At 47.3% G+C, this 23,650-nt stretch overlaps 1 protein-coding gene across 6 annotated transcripts in view; it reads left to right on the forward strand.

Annotated features, from left to right (window-relative positions):
* CRACD (capping protein inhibiting regulator of actin dynamics) overlaps positions 1-23,650 on the forward strand; it is a 279,136-nt gene that overhangs the window by 241,689 nt on the left and 13,797 nt on the right. For 3 of the 6 annotated variants that reach the window (XM_050791867.1, XM_050791865.1, XM_050791866.1), the window contains 5 exons: positions 4,094-4,229; positions 13,578-13,742; positions 17,032-17,100; positions 19,600-19,782; positions 20,454-23,115. In XM_050791867.1, coding sequence (XP_050647824.1) covers positions 4,110-4,229; positions 13,578-13,742; positions 17,032-17,100; positions 19,600-19,782; positions 20,454-23,115 — 3,199 coding nt within the window. In that variant the 5' untranslated portion in view covers positions 4,094-4,109. Of the gene's footprint in view, positions 1-4,093; positions 4,230-13,577; positions 13,743-14,577; positions 15,473-17,031; positions 17,101-19,599; positions 19,783-20,453; positions 23,116-23,650 lie in introns of those variants that run through there. The other 3 variants (XM_050791869.1, XM_050791870.1, XM_050791871.1) reach the window with 3 other exon arrangements.

Here is a 23,650-nt window from a genome sequence, read left to right on the forward strand (position 1 = left end):
AAGGTCAGTGTACAAAAATAAGTTACATTTTATATCCACTAATTAAAAAATTAGAAAATAGAAATTTTAGTCTATACCATTTACAATAAATTCAGAAACACCAAATATATAAGAATAAATGTATCAAAATATGTGCAAGACCTCTATACAGAAAACTTCAACACATTTGTTAAGAGAAATTAAAGATGATATAAATACATGAGGAGTTAGCCATGTTCATGGATTACAAGATTCAATATTATAAAAACATCAGTTTAAAAATGTATAGATTTAATGCCATCTAAAAGCAATCTCAATATTATATTCATGTATGTGTATATGTATAAATTTATGTAGAGGCCAGGTGTATATGTATAAATTTATGTAGAGGCCAGGTATAGCGGCTCATGCTTGTAATCCCAGTACTTTGGGAGGCCAAGGTGGACAGATCACTTGAGACCAGGAGTTCAATACCAGCCTGGCCAACATGGCAAAACCCCATCTCTACCAAAAATACAAAATTTAACCAGGTGTGGTGATGGGCACCTGTAATCCCAGCTACTCAGGAGCTTGAGGCAGGAGAATTGCTTGAACTCAGAAGGTAGAGGTTACAGTAAGCTGAGATGGCGCCACTGCACTCCAGCCTGGGTCACAGAGTGAGATCTTGTCTCAAAAGTAAATAATAAAACCCAGAAAACGAAAGCTGAAAAACTTAAACTACTAGATATCAAGACTCCTTAAAAAGCTACAGCAATTAAGATAGTGTGTTATTGGTATAAAAACAGATAAGTAAAAAAAAGTAAAAACAAAACAACAGCAACAAAAAACAGACAAGTAGACCAATGGAACAGAGGCCAGACAAAATTACAATATAGACAGTTACTTAATTTATAGCAAATTGCTCATTGTCTTCAAACCTTAGTTTCCGTGTCCAAAAAATACCCTTACTAACAGTGCCTACCACATAAGTTTTAAATATTACATATCAAAAAGATTCTGATATTATGTTAAAGAGGTTAGCATATATGCAAGGTACATTGCAAGTGTTCAATAAAATTTAGCTAGGATAAATATTACCACTGTGACCACCACTATTATAATTACTACTACTGCTATTATTACTCTTCATTTTCTCGATTTTTCAATATGATCATCTGGAAATGAGTAATGGATGGATATCAGATCTTTGCTGGCAACAGGAATGTTTGGAGTTCAACACCAAAGAGCAGGAGAGTGCCAATTCTTAGCCTATGTAGAAAAAATAATGGGATCAGTGGGATAAACTTCATGACTCAGTCAAGGTTGACTTAGAAACTGGAATGGAACTTAGCCTAGCACTGCTGTATTCTGTACACAAAACTGCAAGAAATTAGTAAATATATATATATGCTCTTTGCAAAAATACAGTGTAGAAATGAAGTCATTTACCCCTTCTCTCAACTGAGTCATAACCAGCAGTCTGAAAAAGAAGTTTAAACAGAGAATATTCAGAAGTTCAATTCCACAACTTCGAATGAAAAGCATATTTCCTAACATTTTTAGGTGAACTTGGAAGCTCAGTTTGTGACATAGGTCCCAGATTTTCTGAGGACAGGGAGATCATAACATATTAATCTCCCGGCATGTTTCCTAAAAGAGTGCCTCATATTTCATAAAGGGAATTGCTGCTATATGGTGCCCTGGGTTATTTAGCTGAAGACTTATGCCTTATTCTAGTTATGTAGTATCTTCAACCCTCTCATAGTCCAGCCCCCATGGCATCTGCACCATGTTCCTCTCCCATACCCTGTGTCACTCATGGGTGGCAATACTATAAGACCGTGTACCACTTTAAAATATGGCAGCTGGCTGGCATGGGATTATTCTCAGCAGATCTGAGTTCAGTTTCTCACTCTATTCCTTCAATTTGCATGTCTTTATATGTTATTTACTTGCTGAGTTTCATCTGTCACAAGATGGTGATGATGGGGATTAAATGAGATAATGAAAGTAAAACTCCACACAGTTTTGTTTTTTTTTTTTGAGATGGAGTCTCGCTCTGTCACCCGGGCTGGAGTGCAGTGGCCGGATCTCAGCTCACTGCAAGCTCCGCCTCCCAGGTTTATGCCATTCTCCTGCCTCAGCCGCCCGAGTAGCTGGGATTACAGGCGCCCGCCACCTCGCCCGGCTAGTTTTTTTTGTATTTTTTAGTAGAGACGGGGTTTCACTGTGTTAGCCAGGATGGTCTCGATCTCCTGACCTCGTGATCCGCCCGTCTCGGCCTCCCAAAGTGCTGGGATTACAGGCACACAGTTTTTTTTTTAAATCAAAGTAAGGGTTGATGTTTATAATAATTATTATTATTGCGTAAGATCACATAGCCGGGAGGCTCACATCCAAGTCTTTTGTTTGTAAACCTCGCACACTTTTCCACCATGCTGCCTGTAATTTAGCAAACTAGATTATAAAATTTGGTAATTAGTGTTCCCAACTGGGTCTAGACTTGGGCAGATAACAAATACGGCTGCCCCAGGACCTTGCCCACTGCAATCTGTAATTCAGTTCATAGGCACTGCTGGGAACACCTGCCCCCAGTGCTGACTGTTCTCTCATGCACTTGGTCACTGAGAAAACCCCAGTAGGGGCCCCTTTCTGGGGAGGGGAAGGAGGAGGATGTGCTCTCTCTCCCTTCCAAGTGCTGCCTGTATTGCCTGGCATTGTGCCTGCCTTGGTGCTCTTCCTGCCCCTGTGAGGAGCTGGCAGCCTCAGTGTGTACTCTTTCCCAGAGATAAGTTGGTTTCCAAGATCAAGTAAGGAACAGTTTGCTTCTGCTGCTTCCTCTTTGTGCATTTCTTTTTTTTTTTTTTTTTTTTTTTTTTTTGAGACGGAGTCTCGCTCTGTCTCATCTAGGCTGGAGTGCAGTGGCGTGATGTTGGCTCACTGCAATCTTCACCTCCCGGGTTCAAGCAGTTCTCCCATCTGAGTCTCCCAAGTAGCTGGGATTACAGGTGCCCGCCACCACACCTGGCTAATTTTTTTTTTTTTTAGTAGAGATGGGGTTTCACCATATTGGCCAGGCTGGTCTCGAACTCCGGACCTCAGGTGATCTGCCTGCCTCTACCTCCCAAAGTGCTGGGCTTGGCATGAGCCACTGTGCCTGGCCGTCTTTGTGCATTTCACACGGCTTATACCTCATTGTCAGGTAGAAGTCCAGACTTCCTCTAAGTCCAGCCCTTCAACTAAAAAGTGTTTTAGCTGGGCTTAGTGGCTCATGCCTATAATCCCAATGCTTTGTGAGGAAGCCAAGAGTTCAAAACCAGCCTGGGCAACATAGCAAGACCCCATCCCTACAAAAAATAATATAAATTAGCTGGATGTGGGAGCAGATGCCTGTATTCCTAGCTACTCTGCAGGATCCCCTGAGCCCAGGAGTTTGAGGCTACATTGAGCCATGATCACATCACTGCACTCCAGTCTGGGCAACAGAACAAAATCTTGTCTCTAAAAATATAAATAAATAAAAATAAAAATATAAAAAGTTTTTGTTGGATACCAGCCACCTATAGGTGTTCCATATATGCAAAGCCTATCAGAAGGGCCCTAACACAAATGTCTCCCATTTTCTCGAAATTTCTAAAGCATTTATTGTCTCTATCAACAATTCTCTAGTCCTCTTCCAAAGTCTTTGTTTGGGATGTGTACATCTTTCTTCCAGTTTGGTTGTCATCTGAAAGTAAGAAATCCTTGCCTCTTACTTCTAGACTTGCATGTTACTTAATAAATTCTGGTTGGCAAGACTTACTGGGACAAAACTGATAGTGACAGCTCAGTTGGAGAAAGGCTCTTCCAATTAAAAGTTCTGCAGTGCCTTCTGTCTTGGCTCCTATACAAATAAGTAACTGTCTTTGTGTTCTCATGGTGAATGGCTCTGAACCAGGGCTGTGTAAGAGATGGGGACCCTTTCGTCTACCCAGCTCCTTGGCCGACCCCCAGCTGAAAGGGACACAATGCTGGAAGTGCTTGCCGAATGAGACTGAGAATGTGGGTGGAGTCCCTCCAATCAGGAATAATGGAAAACTGAACTGCCAAAAGAAATTGTATCCTAATAAAATGAAGCACATGATTTACATTCCAGGTCCTTCAACTATTCTATGGGAACCCGGGCATTTTCCCATGACAGTATTTTTATCCCTGATGGGGGAGCAGAAAGTGAGCAGACAGTTCAAGCAATGTCACAGGACAACATCTTGGGCAAAGTCAAAACTCTTCAGGTAAGACAGCTTGAGAGTGGAAGGTACGAGCCATAGGAGGGGCCCAGCTATGGAGGGAAGTGGGAAAAGTCCCGAGCTTGGCCTTAAGTAATGGATTGGGAGGTCCAGAGGTCACTCCTGGTGAGAATTACTGCTTTCTTGAATTCAACTCTATTCTCTGGAAACCTCCTGCCCAACTGCGAGACCTACACTATCGCCATTGCAGCCACGTGCATGACACACCCTCTCCTTTTCTTTGAAAGTGTTCCCTCCATTTTACTGGACATGAAAATAAGTAGCCAAGAGAAGCTGCAGGACTTGGAGCCAGGCACGGTGGCTGAGGCCTGTAATCCCAGCACTTTGGGAGGCCGAGGCGGGTGGATCACTTGAGGCCAGGAGTTCAAGAGCAGCCTGGGCAACATGGCGAAACACTGTGTCTACTAAAACTGCAAATATTAGCTGGATGTGGTGGCACACACCTGTAATCCCAGCTACAAGGGGGGCTGAGGCAGGAGAATCGCTTGAATCCGGGAGGCAAAGGTGGTAGTGAGCCGAGATCATGCCACTGCACTCCAACCTGGGTGACAGAGCAAGACTCTCTCCCACAGAACAACAACAACAACAACAAAGCTACAGGACTTGGATGACAGGAAGAGTTCCTAACCATTAAGCATTGCCCATAATCCCTGGATCAGGGCTGACTGTCGACTGAGAGTATGCACAACACATATCCACTCTCCGAGTCTCTATAATTGGACAGTGAATGACATGACTATTTTTCTGCTGTGTTTGTAAATCTCACCACCCTGAGCCACCTTGTCTCAGAAGAAAATCACAAAGCTCTTAAGCCACCTTTCAGTTCACTCTGCAGAGTGGGGCAGTTTTCCTACTTAAAATCAACTCTGGTGGTACCTCCGTAACCATGAAAATATAATAAATAATTCTTCACCAAATGTGATTGAAATGGCAGGTCATACAGGAAAAGCAAGAAGAGCAATGCCCTTAGAGCCTGACTATGAGGTCCGCCTAGTGGCTTGGCAGATAGAATTCTCTCATCTGGCCAGACACTGTGGCTCACTCCAGTAATTCCAGCACTTTGGGAGGCCAAGGTGGGTAGACTGCTTGAGCTCAGGAGTTCGAGACCAGCCTGGGCAACATGGTGAAACCACATCTCTACCGAAAATACAAAAGTTAGCCAGGCATGGTGGTGCATGCCTGTAGTCCCAGTTTCTCAGGAGGCTGAGGTGGGAGGATGGCTTGAGCCTGGGAGGCAGAGGTTGCAGTAAACTGAGATCATACCACTGCATGCCAGCCTGGGTGATAGAGTGAAAGCTTGTCCAAAAAAAAAAATTCTCTTACCCAAGACAGATGCCCAAGCAAGCACTTCTCTGAGGTTGTCCAGCTAGCTGCTTGGAGGCTCTCCAGGTTATGAGCAGAGGGCTCTGGGCTGCTGGTTTCCACCTGTCTGTAAGTCTACAACACTGAGTCAATAAATGAATCAATGAACAAGAAAAAAAAAAAGGAAAAGAGAACAGCTGCCCTCAGTAGCTACTGATATACTGACGCACTTTACTCAGTAGAGATCAGCAGAAGATTGAGACCATCCTGGCTAACACAGTGAAACCCTGTCTCTACTAAAAATGCAAAAAAGTAGGTGGGTCTGGTGGCACGCACCTGTAGTCCTGGGAGGCTGAGGCAGGAGAATCGCTTGAACCCGGGAGGCGGAGGTTGCAGTGAGCCAAGATGGCGACACTGCACTCCAGCCTGGAGACGGAGAGACTTCGTCTCAAACAAACAAACAAAAATTTATTTCTGAGGTGTTCTTGTTTCTATGGAGCATGAGCTGTGTATTTTGTGATATTTTGTGGAAATTGTGTCTGGTCACATATTCCACATAACACCCAGCTAAATGTGTAGCCTGTGGCAGATGGGGAAGTAGCTAAGAGACCCTGGAATGACACCCAACTTGCCTAGATCTTGATGCCTGCTGCCATAGTCCTGCCCTCAGGGCCAACCCCAGGCATGTCCTTCAAATCTTAGGATTCCTAACCGGCTTCCATTCTTGGTTCTAGCTGGCTGTGCTCTTACACTTTTTATAGAAAAAGCGCTTCTTATAGGTCAAAGATGCCCTTAGAGCCTGACTATGAGGTCTGCCTAGTGGCTTGGCAGATAGAATTCTCTCACCTGGCCAGGCACGGTGGCGCACTCCGGTAATCCCAGCACTTTGGGAGACTTCTTATAGGTCGAAGAAGAGGGAAGGATGATGACGGCCAAAGAAAACCTTGACCCCCCTCCTCCTTACCTTTCCTTCTGCAAGTCTTTTGATTCTTGCAATATTATTCCTAAGAAGTTGTGAACCTCTGTTTCATCGTATCCTCTTTCTAAGAGGAATGACTTACAGATTTCAGTTCACAAAACAGCTGTTAAAAGGATTTTAGGAGAGCTTTTTAGGAGTTGTTAAAAAATCAGATTAAAATCTCTTGTCTTCAGTGATATCTGATCTGTCACATCACACCACATGCCACTGCCATGCCAAGAAGTGGATTTAGTGTTGTGAAAAAGTGTACTATATAATTCTGCAGTGTTGGAAAGATAGAAACTCAATAAAAATATGTGAGTGCCTGGTATTTCTGTTAACAGTAAGGCATGATTTTAAATAATCTGATGTCATAATTAATAAAATGTAAAATGACTAACTTCCCCAAAGTGACACTTGTGTAAACACAGGAAGAAAAATGTGAGTAAAGCAGAATAACTATTTAATTCGTGTGCGCTCATTTTGACAATATCTATTCGTATGAGGTCTGCCTAGTTTTGCTTCTGCTGCATGGATTCACAAGCTTCCTTTCATCTCTGTAGTTATATTTTTGAAAACATAAAAGGCTTTGTTTGCTCTTTGAGGAGGGAAATGGGGATCATAGGAAATGTGATTTTTTTTGGCGTGACCTGAGATATAACTGTATCATCCCCAAAAAGATTGTGCTTTATTTTTCAGTCGACTAAGCAGTATGTTCCTGGTAAGTCGTAGAAATGGTAGTAACTTTATGAACTTGCATGAATGCTTTGCATTTTTCCATGACAACATGATGCTGGTATTGATGCTTAGTAAGCAGCCTAAGAGACTGCCCCCTTGTAGATGCCAGCATGGAATGAGAGAATTGAGTTGTGTCTGAGGCATGTATATTTTTATGTCTGGAATTGTCTTTGTGTATGTGTATATGTTTATTTTTAAAAAGAGAGAAGTAATGGAAAACACCTATTTGACAGTATATGTCCTGGCAAGCTGATTAGCCACCATTATTAAGACATTCTTCTGAGATGAGATGTCTACTGGAATGCCTTTTTTCTCTGTGGCTTAAGAAACTTCCCAGCCCTTGCAGCCCCTAGAGACCCACGGAAGGGTGTCTGTAATGCCTGCATTTGGAAAGGTTGCCCTCTAGTGCCTGCACATTGTTGGCTCACCGAGAACTGTCTTAGGTTGCAGGTTGGTATCTCTCCACGGAATACAAAATACAGTATAAACCAGCCTCCCCTTTCCTGAGTAACGTGAATCTACCATCTGCCACAATTTCTGTGGCAGATTTAAAAGAAAAATCACTATTTAAAAGAAAAATCACCATTTGTTTCTAAATATAAAAATAATGCACGTGCATAGTGAAAACAAATTTTTATATATAGGGCGGTTGTAGGGACAAAACCAACAATGGTGTCCTTTGTGAGGACTCTGTACATAAAAGAGTTGCTCTGTGGCCAGCAGTATGAGTACCATCTGAATGAGTGACAGAATGCGGTGAAATACAAAGCCAGCCCCACCTGGCTTTGGGTGAACTCATTCAACCTCTCTGGCACTTTCTCCTCCTGAAAACTAAGGGGCATGCACACAAGGGCTGATCTGAGGGCCCCTCCTGCTTTTAAAATCTGCTCTCTCTATAAAATCACCATTGACCTGCTGTAGCACAGAGCGGCTTCAGAAGCTTTGCACTTCGTTGCATTTCAGCTACAATGACCTTGACATTCCCTACAGCTGCCCACCAGCACGGATCAGGGAGGGTGCCTGTTTGTGTAAGATCAGACCAGGCTGTGAGGTATGTACCAACTGGTGATAAAACTCAGGGGTACCACAGTCTAAGGCTGCAGGTAATTGTTAGGATTATACCACACCTTTGTCAGGAAATGCTTAGTCTGTTTGTACCATGGATTATCTGGTGTGGGAGGGAACACCTGCATCCTGAGTAGCTTGTATCTCCCACCAAGCCAGATTTCACTTACAAATACCAAAGTCATACATTCGGGGATTTTGACACCTTACTGCAGCTGTCAAGGACACAAAGAATAAACACCCACTCTTGGCCACTTCTTCCTAGAGCAGGATGTCTGTAACTCCGTATGCTTTTTCTTTTTCTTTTTTTTATTATTCATTTTAACAATGGAGATACCTGGAGTTTGTTCAAAAAGACAGCAAATTTATTTTTTTTTTCTGCTTTGCTCTTTAGACATAGTCTGAAGGATAGGAAAATCTAGACGCTGGCAGAGAGCTGCAGAATATGATGTGCTCGGCATTTCCACATTGTAGGAATAAGCCTTATAAATATGGATGTGCATTCCTGTAACGTCATTCTGCAGCATTCCACATTACAACAAAATGGTCCAATTGGAATGAATAAAATATAGTTCTTGTAGCTCACATTCCAGTCTCAACAGTAACTCCATTCATAGCCACCAGCAACATGGAGCATCAGTTGAGGCACAAGTGTCCACTCTCCCTTCTGCTTATACTTCCTGTGTGTATAAAGGAGCCTGGGGGCTGGGCGTGGTGGCTCACGCCTGTAATCCCAGCACTCTGGGAGGTCGAGGTGAGTGGATCACTTGAGGCCAGGAGTTCAAGACCAGCTGGCCAGCATGGTGAAACCCTATCTCTACTAAAAATACAAAAATTAGCCGGGTGTGGTGGCACGTGCCTGTAATCCCAGCTACTCGGGGAGACTGAGGCAGGAAAATCGCTTGAACCCTGGAGGTGGAGGTTGCAGTGAGCCCAGATCGTGTGGGTGACAGAACGAGACTCCATCGCAAGAAGAAAAAAAAGAAAAGAAGAAGGAACCTGGGGATATATGTATATTTAAAGATGGGAGGAGTGGTAGTTTATCTCTCTGAAAACTTAAAGGCCAGCTTATCTTAACAGTCTGGTTTTCAGTGATTATTTCATAGTTCCTCTCATGACAATGCCTGAGTAGTGGGCAGAATTAAAGTAACAAAAAAGACACATTTATCCACATAGTCAACTCACATGACACCTGAGATTGCCAAATAGGTGTGAGCAGTAAACTTCATTGTTGATATAATAAAGCACACAAAATGTCCTAACAGCCAGTCTCCTCTGAGTTGGCTGAAGGAAGCATTCAGAAGAGGTACCACAGGGAGAGCCTGTAGGGGTGAGGCCTTGGCCTTGAGTACCTGAGGATTGCGCACCATGCCTCAGATCCTGAGTCCTGCCCTGGCCTGGGTCCACTGTCTCATCCCAGATGACTGTAGGGCAGTCCTTCGTCTGGACATAGAAACTGTAGCCCTCCTCTTCATCACGGCCACCATTCCCCTCTTTCATCTCAGTTTCTCTTCCTAAGTTCCCCAGCCATCAGCCTGAGTTTGTTTTCTCTGGGGGGATTTCAAGTCAGCTTCTTTACTAAGATGCACACTTTCATTCTGAAAGGCAACAGCATGATGCTGATTTTGCCAGGATGAACATATCTGTGACATACATGATAGATACACATTCTGCTTCCCTCCCTCCCTCTGTCTTTTCTCCCTCTGCCCTCCCCTGCCAACGTCCCCCAACTGTTGTAACTGCAGCTGGTCTGCTCTTCCTGGGCCCTGCTCCCTCTTCTTCCCTATGCATTTTCTCTGTCCCCTGTCCCTTCTTCTCGATTTGCCGCTTTAATTCTCAACTTCACTTCCTAACATTACTCTTTTCATTTCTCTGCTTTGTACCAGGCACCTTCTTTTTCCTGCTCTTATTCCATTTTTTTTTTTCTTACCATGTTCTCTTTTCTATTTGTAGATATAATAGTTACTCCATCTTTGGACATTATTTCAATTCAGACTGAACTGAAATACATTTTGCCTTATTCTTTTTTTGTCTCTTAAGCATCAGGATGGACCAACAGGAGTATTATAAAAAGGGCCCTAATGAAGTAAAACAGGCCAGGTGCAATGGCTCATGCCTGTAATGCCAGCACTTTGGGAGGCCGAGGCAGGAGGATTGCTTGAGTCCAGGAGCTCCAGACCAGCCTGAGCAACATAGCAAGACCCCACCCAACTCTACAAAAATTTTAAAAATTAGTCGGGCATGGTGGTATGCACCTGTAGTCCTACCTATTTAGGAGGCTGAGGTGGGAGGATTCCTTGAGCCCAGGAGTTTGAGGCTGCAGTGAGCTATGATGGCACTACTGCACTTTAGCCTGGGCAACAGAAGGAGACCCCAACTCTAAAAAATTAAAATTTAATTTAAAAAATTTAAAATGAAGTAAAGTTTAAGAGTGTGTGTGTGTGTGTGTGTGTGTGTGTGTGTGTGTGTGTGTGTGTATAGAGAGAGAGAGAGAGAGAGAGTGATGATGGCAAAAATCCTAACTAAATGGTATTAGAGTGTTAGGCCAGGTCCTCCTTGGAAGTTCATTATCCTTTCCAGCTGGGTGCAGTGGCTCATACCTGTAATCCCAGCACTTTAGGAGCCTAATGCAGGAGCATCACTTGAGCGCAGGAGTTTGAGACAAGCCTGGGCATCATGGTGAGACCCCGTCTCTACAAAAAAATCTGAAAATTAGCTGGAGAGAAACAGAAGAAAGACATTCTGAAGCAGTGAAGCAGTTCACAATCACCACAAGCAGGTTCTCCAGCATTAGGTATGGTGGTCGATGTGTGTGGTCCTAGCTACTTGGGAGGCTAAGGCAGGAGGATCACTTGAGCCCAGGAGATCGAGGCTGCAGTGAGCTGTGATCATGCCACTGCACTCTAGCCTGTGTGTCAGAATGAGACCCTGTCTCTCACACACACACACACACACACACAAAATATCCTTTCCACTCTAAGCACAAGAAATGTCCTCATCTCAGCATTGGTAAAAAGCAGACCCCCCCAACAGGAGATGTCTCAGTCTAAGGGGATTTAGAACAGTTTCCAGTTTTTGGCCAACATTCCTAGAGAAGGCTGGACTGGGCGGACACAGGAACCATTCCCACCTCTTCTGCACAGGTCCCCACCCCCTTTCCCAAGGCTGCAGGGTGAGACGGGCCTGTTACCTTGTTACTCCATGTCCTCTTGTCTAACTCCATCCATCGGCTGTTCTAACTGTGCCTGTTTATTGATTTGTTTAGAATAGATACTACTTGCTGCTTTCTGTTGGACTTGTTTTTAGAAGATACCCTTTTCAGCCTTTTCCTCCCCACAACCCTTCCAGGCTGCTGACGCTGTACTTCCCTTGCTGAACTTGGCTTTTCATGTGTGCTCCTTTCCTGTGAGGCTGGGAGAGCCAGGCTCGGGCTGAAATACCAGCAGACCCAATATAAGCCCTTGCCTGGCTGTGCTCCTGACTTGGCATGCTGGGGTCCCCAGGGGGCATGTGGAGGGGACCCTTGGGCTCATCTCTGTTATATCTCTGCAGTCTCACTTCCCACTGTGCAAGGCTGAGGGGGAGCTGGGCAAAGGTGGGTGGATTTGGTACCACTGAGTTCAAAGGGAGAGAAGACATTTCCTTCAAGGGATTCTTCCACCAGGGAACATCAGTGAAGTATTGGAAATACTCTGTCTCTTTATTTCTGCCCCTGGAAGAAAGAAGTGCAGTGTCAAATTTATGAGCACCAGTGGAGTGCAATGAAAACAACACTGAATGTTATTTTTAAAAGACCTGAGTTCAGATTCCTTTTGAGCCACTCATTCTTTCCATAAGCTTGGGCCAGTCACCTCTCTCCACTGGGCCTCAGACCTTTTTGCAAAGTGAGGGGTTTGGAGTAGGTGATTGCTATGGCTTTTTGCAGCTCTGTGGGATTAAATATTAGCCAGATTAGAGATAAATATCAGGCTAGGCACGGTGGCTCACGCCTGTAATCCCAGCACTTTGGGAGGCCAAGGTGTGCGGATTGCTTGAGACCAGGAGTTTGAGACGAGCCTGGGCAACTTGTTGAAACCCTATCTCTACAAAAAATACAAAAGTTAGCTGGCCGTGGTGGTGCATGCCTGTAGTCCCAGCTACTTGGAAGGCTGAGGTAGGAGGATCACCTGAGCATGGGAGAATCATCTGAGCCTGGGAATTCAAGGTTGCAATGAGCCGAAATTTGGCCACTGCACTCCAGCCTGGGCAACAGAGCGAAACCCTGTCTCAAACAAACAAACAGAGAAAGATGAACATTTCAGAAAATATATTTTTTGAGGAATATAATGACTATGAAACCTAAGGACCTAGGTCTTAGAGCAGTGGTTCTCAGCTGGGGGCAATTTTACGCCCCAGGGGACTTTGGGCAACTTCTGGAGACATTTTTGCTTTTCTAATCTGGCCGTCCTCTACTTGCAAATACTATTTAATCCTTTCTACCCTATTTTCCCCTCCCTTCTCCCCGTCCTTTTAGCCACCACTCACCAGTAATCAGTCCCTGTCTGGCTTTTCCCCACTTGGTTCCTCTATCCCCTTTGTCACGGTTAGGTGGCCACAGCAAGGCAAAGAGGACGTCCAGATTGTTCCTATCCTTTACAGGGTTTTAGTATTGATCATGGAAAGACTTGCTGGCTCTGGGGCCTTCTTTGCCTTGGCAGTGACCCATTGTGGCAGAATGCAATGCTCTGGTTTGGGGTCTCAAGCTAAGGGCTGGCGAGGAAGGCTGCAGAAGTATAAATCTTCAAAGTGAATATGTCCCAAAGGGGCTGGAGAGTTGCACCACCTTTAGGGTCTTGATTTCCCTCACTGGTTCTTACATTTCATGTAACTATTTTCTATACATTTTTTTTTTTTTGCACTTTTAAAAGACTTTTTATATAAATGAATTTATAGGCTAATCAAAAATGTTTGTCATAACGTATATCCCAACTTTTGGTTCAGAAAATGTGGCCACCATGCCCACTGGGAAATGTTGGGATCTCCATGAAAGAGGTGGCTGGATGAGAAAGCTCATGGCTTGAAGGTGGGAAAGAAAAAAAAAAAGAAAAGAAAGTGGAAAACAAATTACTTATTACAGGATGGCATCGTGGTTTCCTGGCATGGAGTTGAGTCTAGAAATCAGTCGTGCACAAGGTATGCCTCAGGGCTCACTAGATATGCTGGAGAACCTGGTTGTGGTGATTGTGAACTGCTTCACTGCTTCAGAATGTCTTTCTTCTGTTTCTCTCCAGCAACAGTTGAGCAAGAATATCAAGTTTGGGCAGCGGCCACCCAATGCCATTCCCATGAAGAAGGCAAACAGTGGAGAGGCTAGCTTAGAAGAGGATCTGTTCCTGACCAGTCCCATGGAAATTGTGACTCAGCAGGACATCATCCTCTCAGACCCTGAGAACAAGGTAAGTCTCCTCCAGGGAGTTACTTGATTGATTGCTCATAAACCAGGGCAGGATATTGGGCCTCCAGTAACCCTGGGGTCTGCGGTGGGGGAATTAGAGGGAGGATCTTTTCTGATGAGTGGCTCAGGGCTCAAGGGCACTTCCTGGTAGGTGTCCTGACCTGTAGCCAGCAATGAGGATGGGGAGAAAGAGGAGACATGCTCTTTGCAGGCGGTCTTCCCAGTATCTTTCACTTACGCTTCAAGGCTTATGCCTACCTCTTCTGGGAAGCTGTACCTGGCCTCACCACAAGCTGTACTATCTTCTCATGCCTTCACTGTGTGTCTTCACCATTTTTTACATGTCTGTACTCCCTATCTATGTCCATGTAACTGTTTTCTCTCCATCTCTAAACATGGGATTCCTTGAGAACAAACTGGGTCTGACATATCTATGTCTCCCTAGGACTGAGCCACTGCCTGCTTTGCAGCACTGCATAATTATTTGTCCAACTGGACTAATTTTTTTTTTTTTTTTTTTTTTTTTGAGACGGAGTCTCGCTCTGCCGCCCAGGCTGGAGTGCAGTGGCCGGATCTCAGCTCACTGCAGGCTCCGCCTCCCGGGTTCACGCAATTCTCCTGCCTCAGCCTCCCCAGTAGCTGGGACTACAGGCGCCCGCCACCTTGCCCGGCTAGTTTTTTGTATTTTTTAGTAGAGACAGGGTTTCACCGTGTCAGCCAGGATGGTCTCGATCTCCTGACCTCGTGATCCGCCCGCCTCGGCCTCCCAAAGTGCTGGGATTACAGGCTTGAGCCACCGTGCCCGGCCCCAGCTGGACTAATTTAAAGGGAAATGAAAAAAGAAATGCGTAGGGGCTCCATGAGACAGAAGACATCAAACAGGCCAACTTGAAGAGTACCTGGCCTGGAAAGAAAGTCACACTGCAGCACCATCCTGTCTAAATTTGATCTCTTGACACTTTGAGCATATCCTGAAATGAGAGTTCTTCCAAAGCAGCAGAAAAGATGCCCTTAGACCTCTTAGGGAAAAAGAAGCAAAGTCCAACCAGTAGTCAGTCAGGAATTCTCTAGGTGAGGCACTGGGGTTTCACTTTAAATAAATAAATAAACAAATAAATAAATAAAGCATTCTCTAGGCTTTGCCCATCAGGACCCCTGGGATTTTGCTGGGCGTTATTAAAATGGGCATGCCTCAGAAGAAATCATGCATTATCAACTCATGCGTCATAAGAGTAGTGAGAAAGATGAGTGATTTGCAGAGGCGAGTGAGGAGGGAATGTGAAAAAGGACATTCTTCCCCTGTTGCCCATTGTGACACCTGGCACCCATGCATTGACACCCTTTGTGTGGTAGGTCAAGCAGGGATGGGCCCATCTCTCCCAGCAGGTCTAAAATTGCTCTTCCCAACCTCTCCAGTGCTAGGCAGCAGCAACAGCCATCGCCTTGGTGCAGAGGTATCCTGAGGTCTGAAGCAAATGTCCTCACAGTTATTGATGAGCTCATAAGTGCTAGGCACTGTGGCCTAGGGGATTGTTTGTTCAGCAGGCACTGTCTCAGATATGGGTGTTACAGAGGTGAACAAGATTCTACAAGGGGCTCCCCATCTCTGTAGTTTACACCCTAATGAGAGGGTGTAACAAACAACAAACAAGTCAACAAATATATAAATATAATCATTTCAGATCAAGAAAAATGCTGGGTGCACAGAAAATAAAACAGGGTAATGGAAAAGTGAGTAACTTGGTGGTGGAGAGGTCTCTTATTTGGATGAGGAGTATAGCAGGACCCTGGTGGGGGCAAGGAGGGAGGGTAGAGTGAGGTGCCAAGCCGGACTGTATAGACCATGGGAAAAGGGTAAATTCTATTTTGAAGATAATATGAAGCCTTTGAGTCATTTTAAGCAGAGCAGAGACATAATCTGATTTGTATTTTCTGAAGATCCTTCTAAGTGTGGTGTGGAGAATGGATGGAGGTAGGGCAAGCTGACGTTGCTCTAGAAGGGAAGAAAAGACGCTTTTGTAAGAAATGGCAATATAGGATAGATGGTATCACAGGGGCCAGGCACTGTGGCTCACACCTATAATGCCAGCACTTTGTGAGGCTGAGGTGGGAGGATCACTTGATGCCAGGAGTTGGAGAACGACCTGGGCAATATTTTGTAGAGACCTCATCTCTACAAAAGGTATAAAATAGGCTGAGCGCAGTGGCTCACGCCTGTAATCCCAGCACTTTGGGAGGCCGAGGTGGACGAATCACCTGAGGTCAGGAGTTCGAGATCAGCCTGGCCAACATGGTGAAACCCCATCTCTACTGAAAATACAAAAATTAGCCAGACGCAGTGGCGCATGCCTGTAATCCCAGCTACTCAGGAGGTTGAGGCCGGAGAAGAGCTTGAACCCAGGAGGCAGAGGTTGCAGTGAGCTGAGATCATGCCACTGTACTCCAGACCAGGCGACAGAGCGAGACTCTGTCTCGAAAAATATATATGTGTGTGTGTGTGTGTATAAAATAAAAAATTAGCCAGACGTGGCCCATGCCTCTAGTCCCAGCTACCTGAGTGGCTGAGGCTTGAGCCCCGCAGTTCTAGGCTGCAGTGAGCTGTGATTGTACAACTGCACTCCAGCCTGGGTGACAAAGTAGAGACCCTGTCTCAAAAAAAAGAAAAAGAAGATACCACTATAAGAGGCATAGTGAGCCATATGAAAGGTACAGATGACCTCTGGGGGTCTCTTGGGCATGCCTAGGACATGGGGGTATGAATCTTTAGCCTTTTTCTTCTCCCTTTCTGCTGTTTCCTTGGCCCCTCCCTGGTCTTTCACCTTCTCAGCCCAGCTCTGCATGTGGAGTTGGTAGGCCTTCTTTCTTCTCACTCATTGCTTAGATGGGGGAGGTGTGGCTGGAGAAGGGGCAGAGTCAGCCAGCAAGGCCAAAGCATTGAGGTTGGAGGCCATGTATGAGACACAGCCCTGCACCCCAGGGAAAGTGGCTGTTGAGCTACTCACATTCTCTCAGGCAGTGGAGAAAAACACAAAGGACCGAGACTGGGGACTACCCAGGTGGGAAACACATTGAACTCGGGGAGAGGCTGGTGCACCCTCTGTGTCTCAGGCAGTGCTGTTGGAGTTTGGATATTAGCATAGTCCCCACTGGGACTCCTGCTGGCTCTCTGAGGCCAGCTGCACCCCTGTGTAGAGGAGGGGGCGGCCCTACCCAGGCACAGACAGTGTCTGGTTATTTGCCCAGAACTTCCTGTTCAGGCCTTTGACTTGAATGCTCTCTTACTGTTCCAGTCCAGTGATACGCCAAGTTCTCTAAGTCCTCTGAATCTCCCTGGAGCTGGAAGTGAGATGGAAGAGAAGGTAATACGATTTGAACTTATTTATTTAACTTCTTTCCTTAGTTAACTTTCATCTTCTCCCCCCTCCCTTTTTTTTTTTTTTTTTTTTTTTTTTTTTTTTTTGTGACCTGCTGCCTCATTTTCCATTCATAAATGTTGCCTACATATATTTAAATTCCTTCAGAATGCCACTAGTGACAGATGTTGGAGCGTCTGTTTCCATAGCAAGGCAAACTGCTGGAACTGAACTCTGCTCTGAAAACTAGCCATACTCCCAGCATGCCTGTGTTTGGGGTCCTAGAAATTGGTAGCTTTCCTCAAAGGATCATGTACTTCAAGACCCTGTTAATTGAAGGAAAAGGCATTCCAGAATAGCTGAACTCCAGTCTGTAAGGAAATTAGTCCTCTTATATTTAGAGAAGTGAAACAAAAACAAAACAAAAAAGCACTTTAGCATTTCTCTACTTTTATTTTTATTTTTTTAAACCTGGGACTTTACCGGCAGGAGTGTAAGAACGCTGTGGACTCTTCTCTCCAGGCGCCTCTTCTGTAGGAGCCGATCTGCCCCACTGAGAACCTTTCATCTGCACAAGGGGACAGACATCCTCCCAAGGCCTGGCAGACAGTATAGGAAGCAGGATCTGCTCCTGAAGAAGGGGATGGCTCAAGACAGTGCTGCCACCCAGACAATGAGGAAGCCAGCTGGGATAACTAGAAACAAAGCACAGCACTTAAATCTCAGCGTCAAGTGCTTATCTATGTCTTCAGTCTGTCACATTTGGCTCCGACTCCTTTTTCTCATGCATCTATTAGGGGATGGAAACAAATGTTTAATTCAGCAACAGCTTAGAATCTGATGCCTATCATGAAGATAACCATAAATAAATGAAAGCTAGAAGGCCAAAGGCTGATTTTTCTGTGCTTCTTGTCATAAATTAATATGTACTGAGCATCTATTTTGCTGTTAGAGCTAGCTGCTTCATCTTTCATCTTTTGTGCATAAATATAGAAGATAATTGCAAAATGCAAGCCCTTCCGCTAAACCTCACCACTCCATGCTTTCAGCAGGAACAAACAGATAAACCCTGGCCACATTGGAGCTGCTGGCATAGTGCTACGCCCCCTGCAATACTCTGGCATTGTGTGGCCAGGAGCCCTTTGCTTGCTGCCAGCCTGTGAATTCTCTGTAGGTACAGGCATGGCATTCTACCTTCTGATTCAGTGTGGCCTCTGGGTTCTGGCTGTGTCACGCACTCTCTGATCTTTTCAAATCTACACTTCATCTGAGGTTGTGATTTTTTAGTGATTGCATCTGTATTCTAGAGCTGCAGGCCATTCCACAATTCATCCTTTGAAGGACCGCACTTGTCCCCGTGGCAGATTTTTGCCGCTCATTTTTCTCATCAGGTCCCTCTTGCTTTTATCTTCTCAGTGCAGTCAGTACCCTGAGACTTCTTTGGAGTGATTGTACCAAAACTTTTTTTTTTTTTTTTTTTTTTTTTGAGACAGAGTCTTGCTCTGTAGGCTAGGCTGTAGTGCAGCCTAGCCATCTCACTTCACCCTCTGCATCCTGGGTTCAGGGAATTCTCATGCGTCAGCCTCCCCAGCTGGGATTACAGGTGTGCACCACCACACCCGGCTAATTTATTTTTATTTTTAAAATTTTTGGTAGAGATGGGGTTTTGACATGTTGGCCAGACTGGTCTCGAACTCCTGGCCTCAAGTGATCTGCCCGCCTCAGCCTCCCAAAGTGCTGGGATTACAGGTGCGAGCCATCGCGCCCAGCCATACCAAAACATTTTTGCTGATCAGGAATTTCGTGTTCCAGGTATGGATGTTTTGCTTTATTTTCCTTCATTCCTTCAACAAATATTTATTGAGCACTGACCAAATGAGGTTTGCTATGTGGGTGTAAAGGGGACCCACACAAAGATGAAAAAAGACACATTCCCGGCCTCAAAGGGACTAAGTGCTATGTAGGAGCTGAGGCATATATGCAGTGTCTAAGAGTTTAACGGTTCTTAGCACAGAGGTGATCTAGTCCAGGGATCAGCAAACTACCCATTATTTTAGGATTTGTGACATGAAGCTACAAGTACTCTCCTTTGTGCCACTCTTCCTTCATAGCACAAAAAGCAACCAAAGACAATGGGTGTGGCTGTGGCCTGGTAAAACTCTGATTTTCCAAAACAGGCTGTGGGCAGGATTCGGCGTCCTGGCTATGTTTTGCTAATCTCAGAGCTACTCTGAACCTCATATTAGTCAAAGTAGGACAATTAGTTCCTAAAAGATATATGACCTTTAAAAGTTAATACCAGTGGACGCTGGCGGAACAAATAGTCAGTGTCCTTTGGTTTCAAAACGGGTGTTCATTTCATTTTCCAAGGAGTCCCCTCTGCTCACCTGCATTCCCTGGGTCAGGCTGGGCAAGGCACGCACTGGAAGGAGTGCTACCATTCTGCGATTTCCTGCAGGTTGTCTTCTGATCCCAACTGACTTTCTATTTTAATCTCTCCTATAGGTTGCTCCCGTTAAACCGTCTCGGCCAAAAAGGCACTTCTCTTCTGCTGGCACCATCGAAAGTGTCAACTTAGATGCCATTCCCCTGGCCATTGCTCGCCTGGACAACAGTGCCGCCAAGCACAAGCTGGCTGTTAAGCCAAAAAAACAGAGGGTGTCAAAGAAGCACAGGTACCTTGCCCAGGTGTGTAGAGCCTGCCCGGGCTGACCAGACAGGTGCCCTTGCCTACTGGGCACTAATTCTACAAGTGGGTTGGCATTGGGGTCGAGCCATGGAAAGACCTGAGTGTGTCCCCATCGGGAACTTGAGTGTGTGACGGTGTTGGGGAATACTCAAGCCTGTTTACTTTCTTCGCCCTTTCTGCCATGAGGCTGGTGGACCTCAGAGGGAGAGGGTGCTTTTGAGGGACTTCAGACCCGTTGTGTTTGCTTTGCAGTGGAAAAGTGGTTTAGCCAATGCTCCCTCAGTTTGACTAGGATAGGCTTCCAAGTCACAAGCTTCAGGGGACATTGATGAAGTCCAAGTCTCTTTTTGCTCATCTATCTAATGCTGGAATATTGGTTTTCCCCTTGTTTGTTCATATTAAGAAAAGGAATTAGGGAACGACAAATAAAGGAGCTGTGGGGGGGGGGGGGGGCGGCACGGAAACAGAATACACGTCCTTTCCTCCATTCCCACAACAGAGTCTTGCTTGGGGTGATCGATGCCTGAGTTTAGCTATCCCTGAACTTGAGAATACCTGCTTCCAAGTGTTCTTGAGAAATTAAGAGGGACGCTGGCACTGTGAATAGGAAAAGGAACGACTGTGGGTGGAGAAAGCAAAAAGCTAATTGTGTTTCCCTTCCCAATGTTAGGATCCACAACATGAGCAAGGCGGCCTTGAGGGTCGGCCCTCCCAGGACCAGAATGGACACCCAGGCGAGGAGAAGCCAACGTGGCAGGAAGAGGAACCCAATCCGCTGGATTCCGAGGAAGAGAGAAGACGCCAAGAAGACTACTGGCGAGAATTGGAGGCCAAGTGCAAGCGGCAAAAGGAGGAAGCAGCCGAGAAGAAACGCCTAGAGGAGCAGAGGCTGCAGGCGCTGGAGAGGAGGCTTTGGGAAGAGAACAGAAGGCAGGAGCTCTTGGAGGAGGAGGGCGAGGGGCAAGAGCCGCCTCCAGAGGCGGAAAGGGCGCCGCGGGAAGAGCAGCGGCGGAGCGTGGAAGCGCCAGGCTGGGAGGACGCCAAGCGGAGGGAGTGGGAGGAGGCCAAGCGGAGGGAGTGGGAGGAGCGCGAGCGCCTGGAGGCCGAGGAGGAGCGGAGGCGTCTGCAGGCACAGGCCCAGGCCCAGGCGGAGGAGAGGCGGTGGCTGGAGGAGGACGCCAGGCTGGAGGAGCGGAGGCGGCAGGAGGAGGAGGAAGGAAGACGCGCGGAGGAGCTCAGAAGGCAGGAGGAAGAGGAGCCTGAGGGATGGGAAGAGCTGGAACAGCAGGAGGAGGCGGAGGTGCAGGGGCCGCACGATGCGGCGGAGGAGGTTGCGGAGGCCCGGCGGGGCCGGGAGGAGGAGGATCTGAAGGGAGAGGAGGAGGATCTGGAGGGAGAGGAGGAGGGGGGCCCGGCGCACTTAGAGGACGCGAGGGTCCAGCTGAGCGAGCTTCTGAACGACTTTGAGGAGAGGCCAGAGGAACAGGAACGCCTGAAAGCCGAAGTTTGCAAGGAGCAGAACTCAGAGGCCGAGCGGGGAAAACAGCAGCAAGGAAGGAGCGGAGATTTCCAGGGGGCCGATCGTCCTGGGCCCGAGGAAAACAGAGAAGGGGACACGGAGCCTCTCCGGAAACAAGAGGAAGCCGCGCAGCCTCCGATGGAGAGGAAAGAAGCTGCCGCCCCTGAACAAGGCCGCAAGGTGGAGGAGCTGCGGTGGCAGGAGGTGGACGAGAGGCAGACCATGCCCCGGCCCTACACGTTCCAGGTGTCCTCCGGGGGGAAGCAGATTCTCTTTCCCAAAGTCAACCTGAGCCCCGTGACGCCCGCAAAGGACAAGGGGCTCACGGCTGACCCCCAGGAACCAAAGGCCCCCAAAGCCAGCCCAGCCCAGCACGCGCTACCCTCGTCCCTGAGCGTTCCCCACACCGCCATTCTGGTAACGGGCGCGCAGCTCTGCGGCCCGGCCGTCAACCTGAGCCAGATCAAGGACACCGCGTGCAAGTCCCTCCTGGGCTTGGAGGAGAAGAAGCACGCGGACATCCCCACTGGGGAGAACCCTCCCCAAGGCCCCGGCGACGCGCGGGCGGGCAGCGGGAAGGCTAAGCACCCCCAGGAGTCTCCCAGCAGCGCGTCCGCACTCGCAGAATGGGCTTCCATTCGGTCCAGAATCCTGAAGAATGCCGAGAGTGACCCGCGCAGCAGCGAGAGGGACCAGTCGAGGCCCGGCGATGAGTCCACTCCCAGGGGCCGGTGTGATTCCCGCGGGAACCTCCGGAAGACTCCGCCAGTCAATGCAAAGTTCTCTATTATGCCTGCCTGGCAGAAATTCTCCGATGGTAGCACGGAGACCTCCAGAAAGAACGCGGAAGCTGAAAGCATACGAAAAAGACCCATGCTGGTACCCAGCGAAGAGACAGCCCCCCAGCCTCCTCCCGTTGGTGTTCGTGAGCTCGGGAAGGGTCCGGAGAAGTCGGAGATGCACCGGGAGCCCGCAGACACCACCGAGGGATGTAAATTTGCCAAAGACCTCCCGTCTTTCCTTGTCCCAAGCCTTCCTTATCCTCCGCAGAAAGGGGTGGCCCACACAGAGTCCACGACCTCTTCGGACAGTGAGACTGCAAACGGGATAGCAAAGCCAGACCCTGTGATGCCAGGTGGGGAGGAAAAAACCTCACCGTTTGGAATAAAATTGAGAAGGACCAACTATTCCTTGCGCTTCACCTGTGACCAACAGGCAGAACAGAAGAAGAAGAAGAGGCACAGCAGCACCGGAGACAGCGCAGATGCCGGGCCGCCTGCAGTGGGGAGCGCTCGTGGAGAGAAAGAGATGGAGGGTGTGGCCCTCAAGCATGGTCCATCCCTCCCCCAAGAACGGAAGCAAACCCCCTCCACCCGGAGGGACTCGGCTGAACCTTCCAGCAGCCGCTCTCTTCCTGTGGCCCACCCTGGGCCCCCACCGGCCAACAGCCAGGCCCCGGCTCCAGAGCACGACAAGGCAGCAAACAAAATGCCATTGGCACAGAAGCCAGCACTGGCTCCCAAGCCCACCAGTCAGACCCCACCGGCATCCCCGCTTTCCAAACTGAGCAGGCCCTACTTGGTAGAGCTGCTGTCTCGCCGAGCGGGGAGGCCGGACCCAGAGCCAAGTGAGCCGTCCAAGGAGGGCCAGGAGAGCAGTGACCGCCAGCCACCCTCGCCCCCAGGCCCCGAGGAAAGGAAGGGACAGAAGAGGGACGAGGAGGAAGAGGCGACAGAGAGGAAACCCGCTTCCCCACCTCTGCTTGCGTCTCAGCGAGAGAAACCATCCCAAACACCCGAGGCCGGGAGGAAAGGTAAGTAGCTGCAGTGGGGGAAGCTGCTTCCAGCCGAGGTGTCAGAGCCAGCGCATCAAGGAGAGGTCCACACGCAGGTTCGTGAGAATAATTTACCGACAATACAGATTTGAAAAAGGAAAGTTTTGTTAGAACGCTGCAGAACAAAACAATGGGGCGCCTCAGTGAGAGAACTGAGTGCCGTGGTGGATTTCCCTTAGGAGCATTTATGGACCTTAGATCAGGAGCTTAAGGGTAATTGGAAGGGTAATTTGGGCCACATTAGCCACGTAGGTCATGATAAATGATTACATTTGTGGACATTTTGGCGCCTTAATGTCAGCAAGGGTTGCAAAATGAGTGTTGCCATGACATTCCAGAGATGTCTAGAAATTCTAGTTATAAAAGTTGAAAAGCCTGGAACCAGATGCCTACATTAGATACTAGGGAATTTTAATTCTGAATTCCCCAGATAAGGAGTTCTGCCTCTGGATGGACTGTTTGATGGTCACCAGGTGGTCTGCGCTCCTTGTCTGCCTCTGTCCAGCTCGTTGAC

This window comes from Macaca thibetana, chromosome 5, assembly GCF_024542745.1.
Source record: "Macaca thibetana thibetana isolate TM-01 chromosome 5, ASM2454274v1, whole genome shotgun sequence".
Classification (NCBI taxonomy): Eukaryota; Metazoa; Chordata; class Mammalia; order Primates; family Cercopithecidae; genus Macaca; species Macaca thibetana.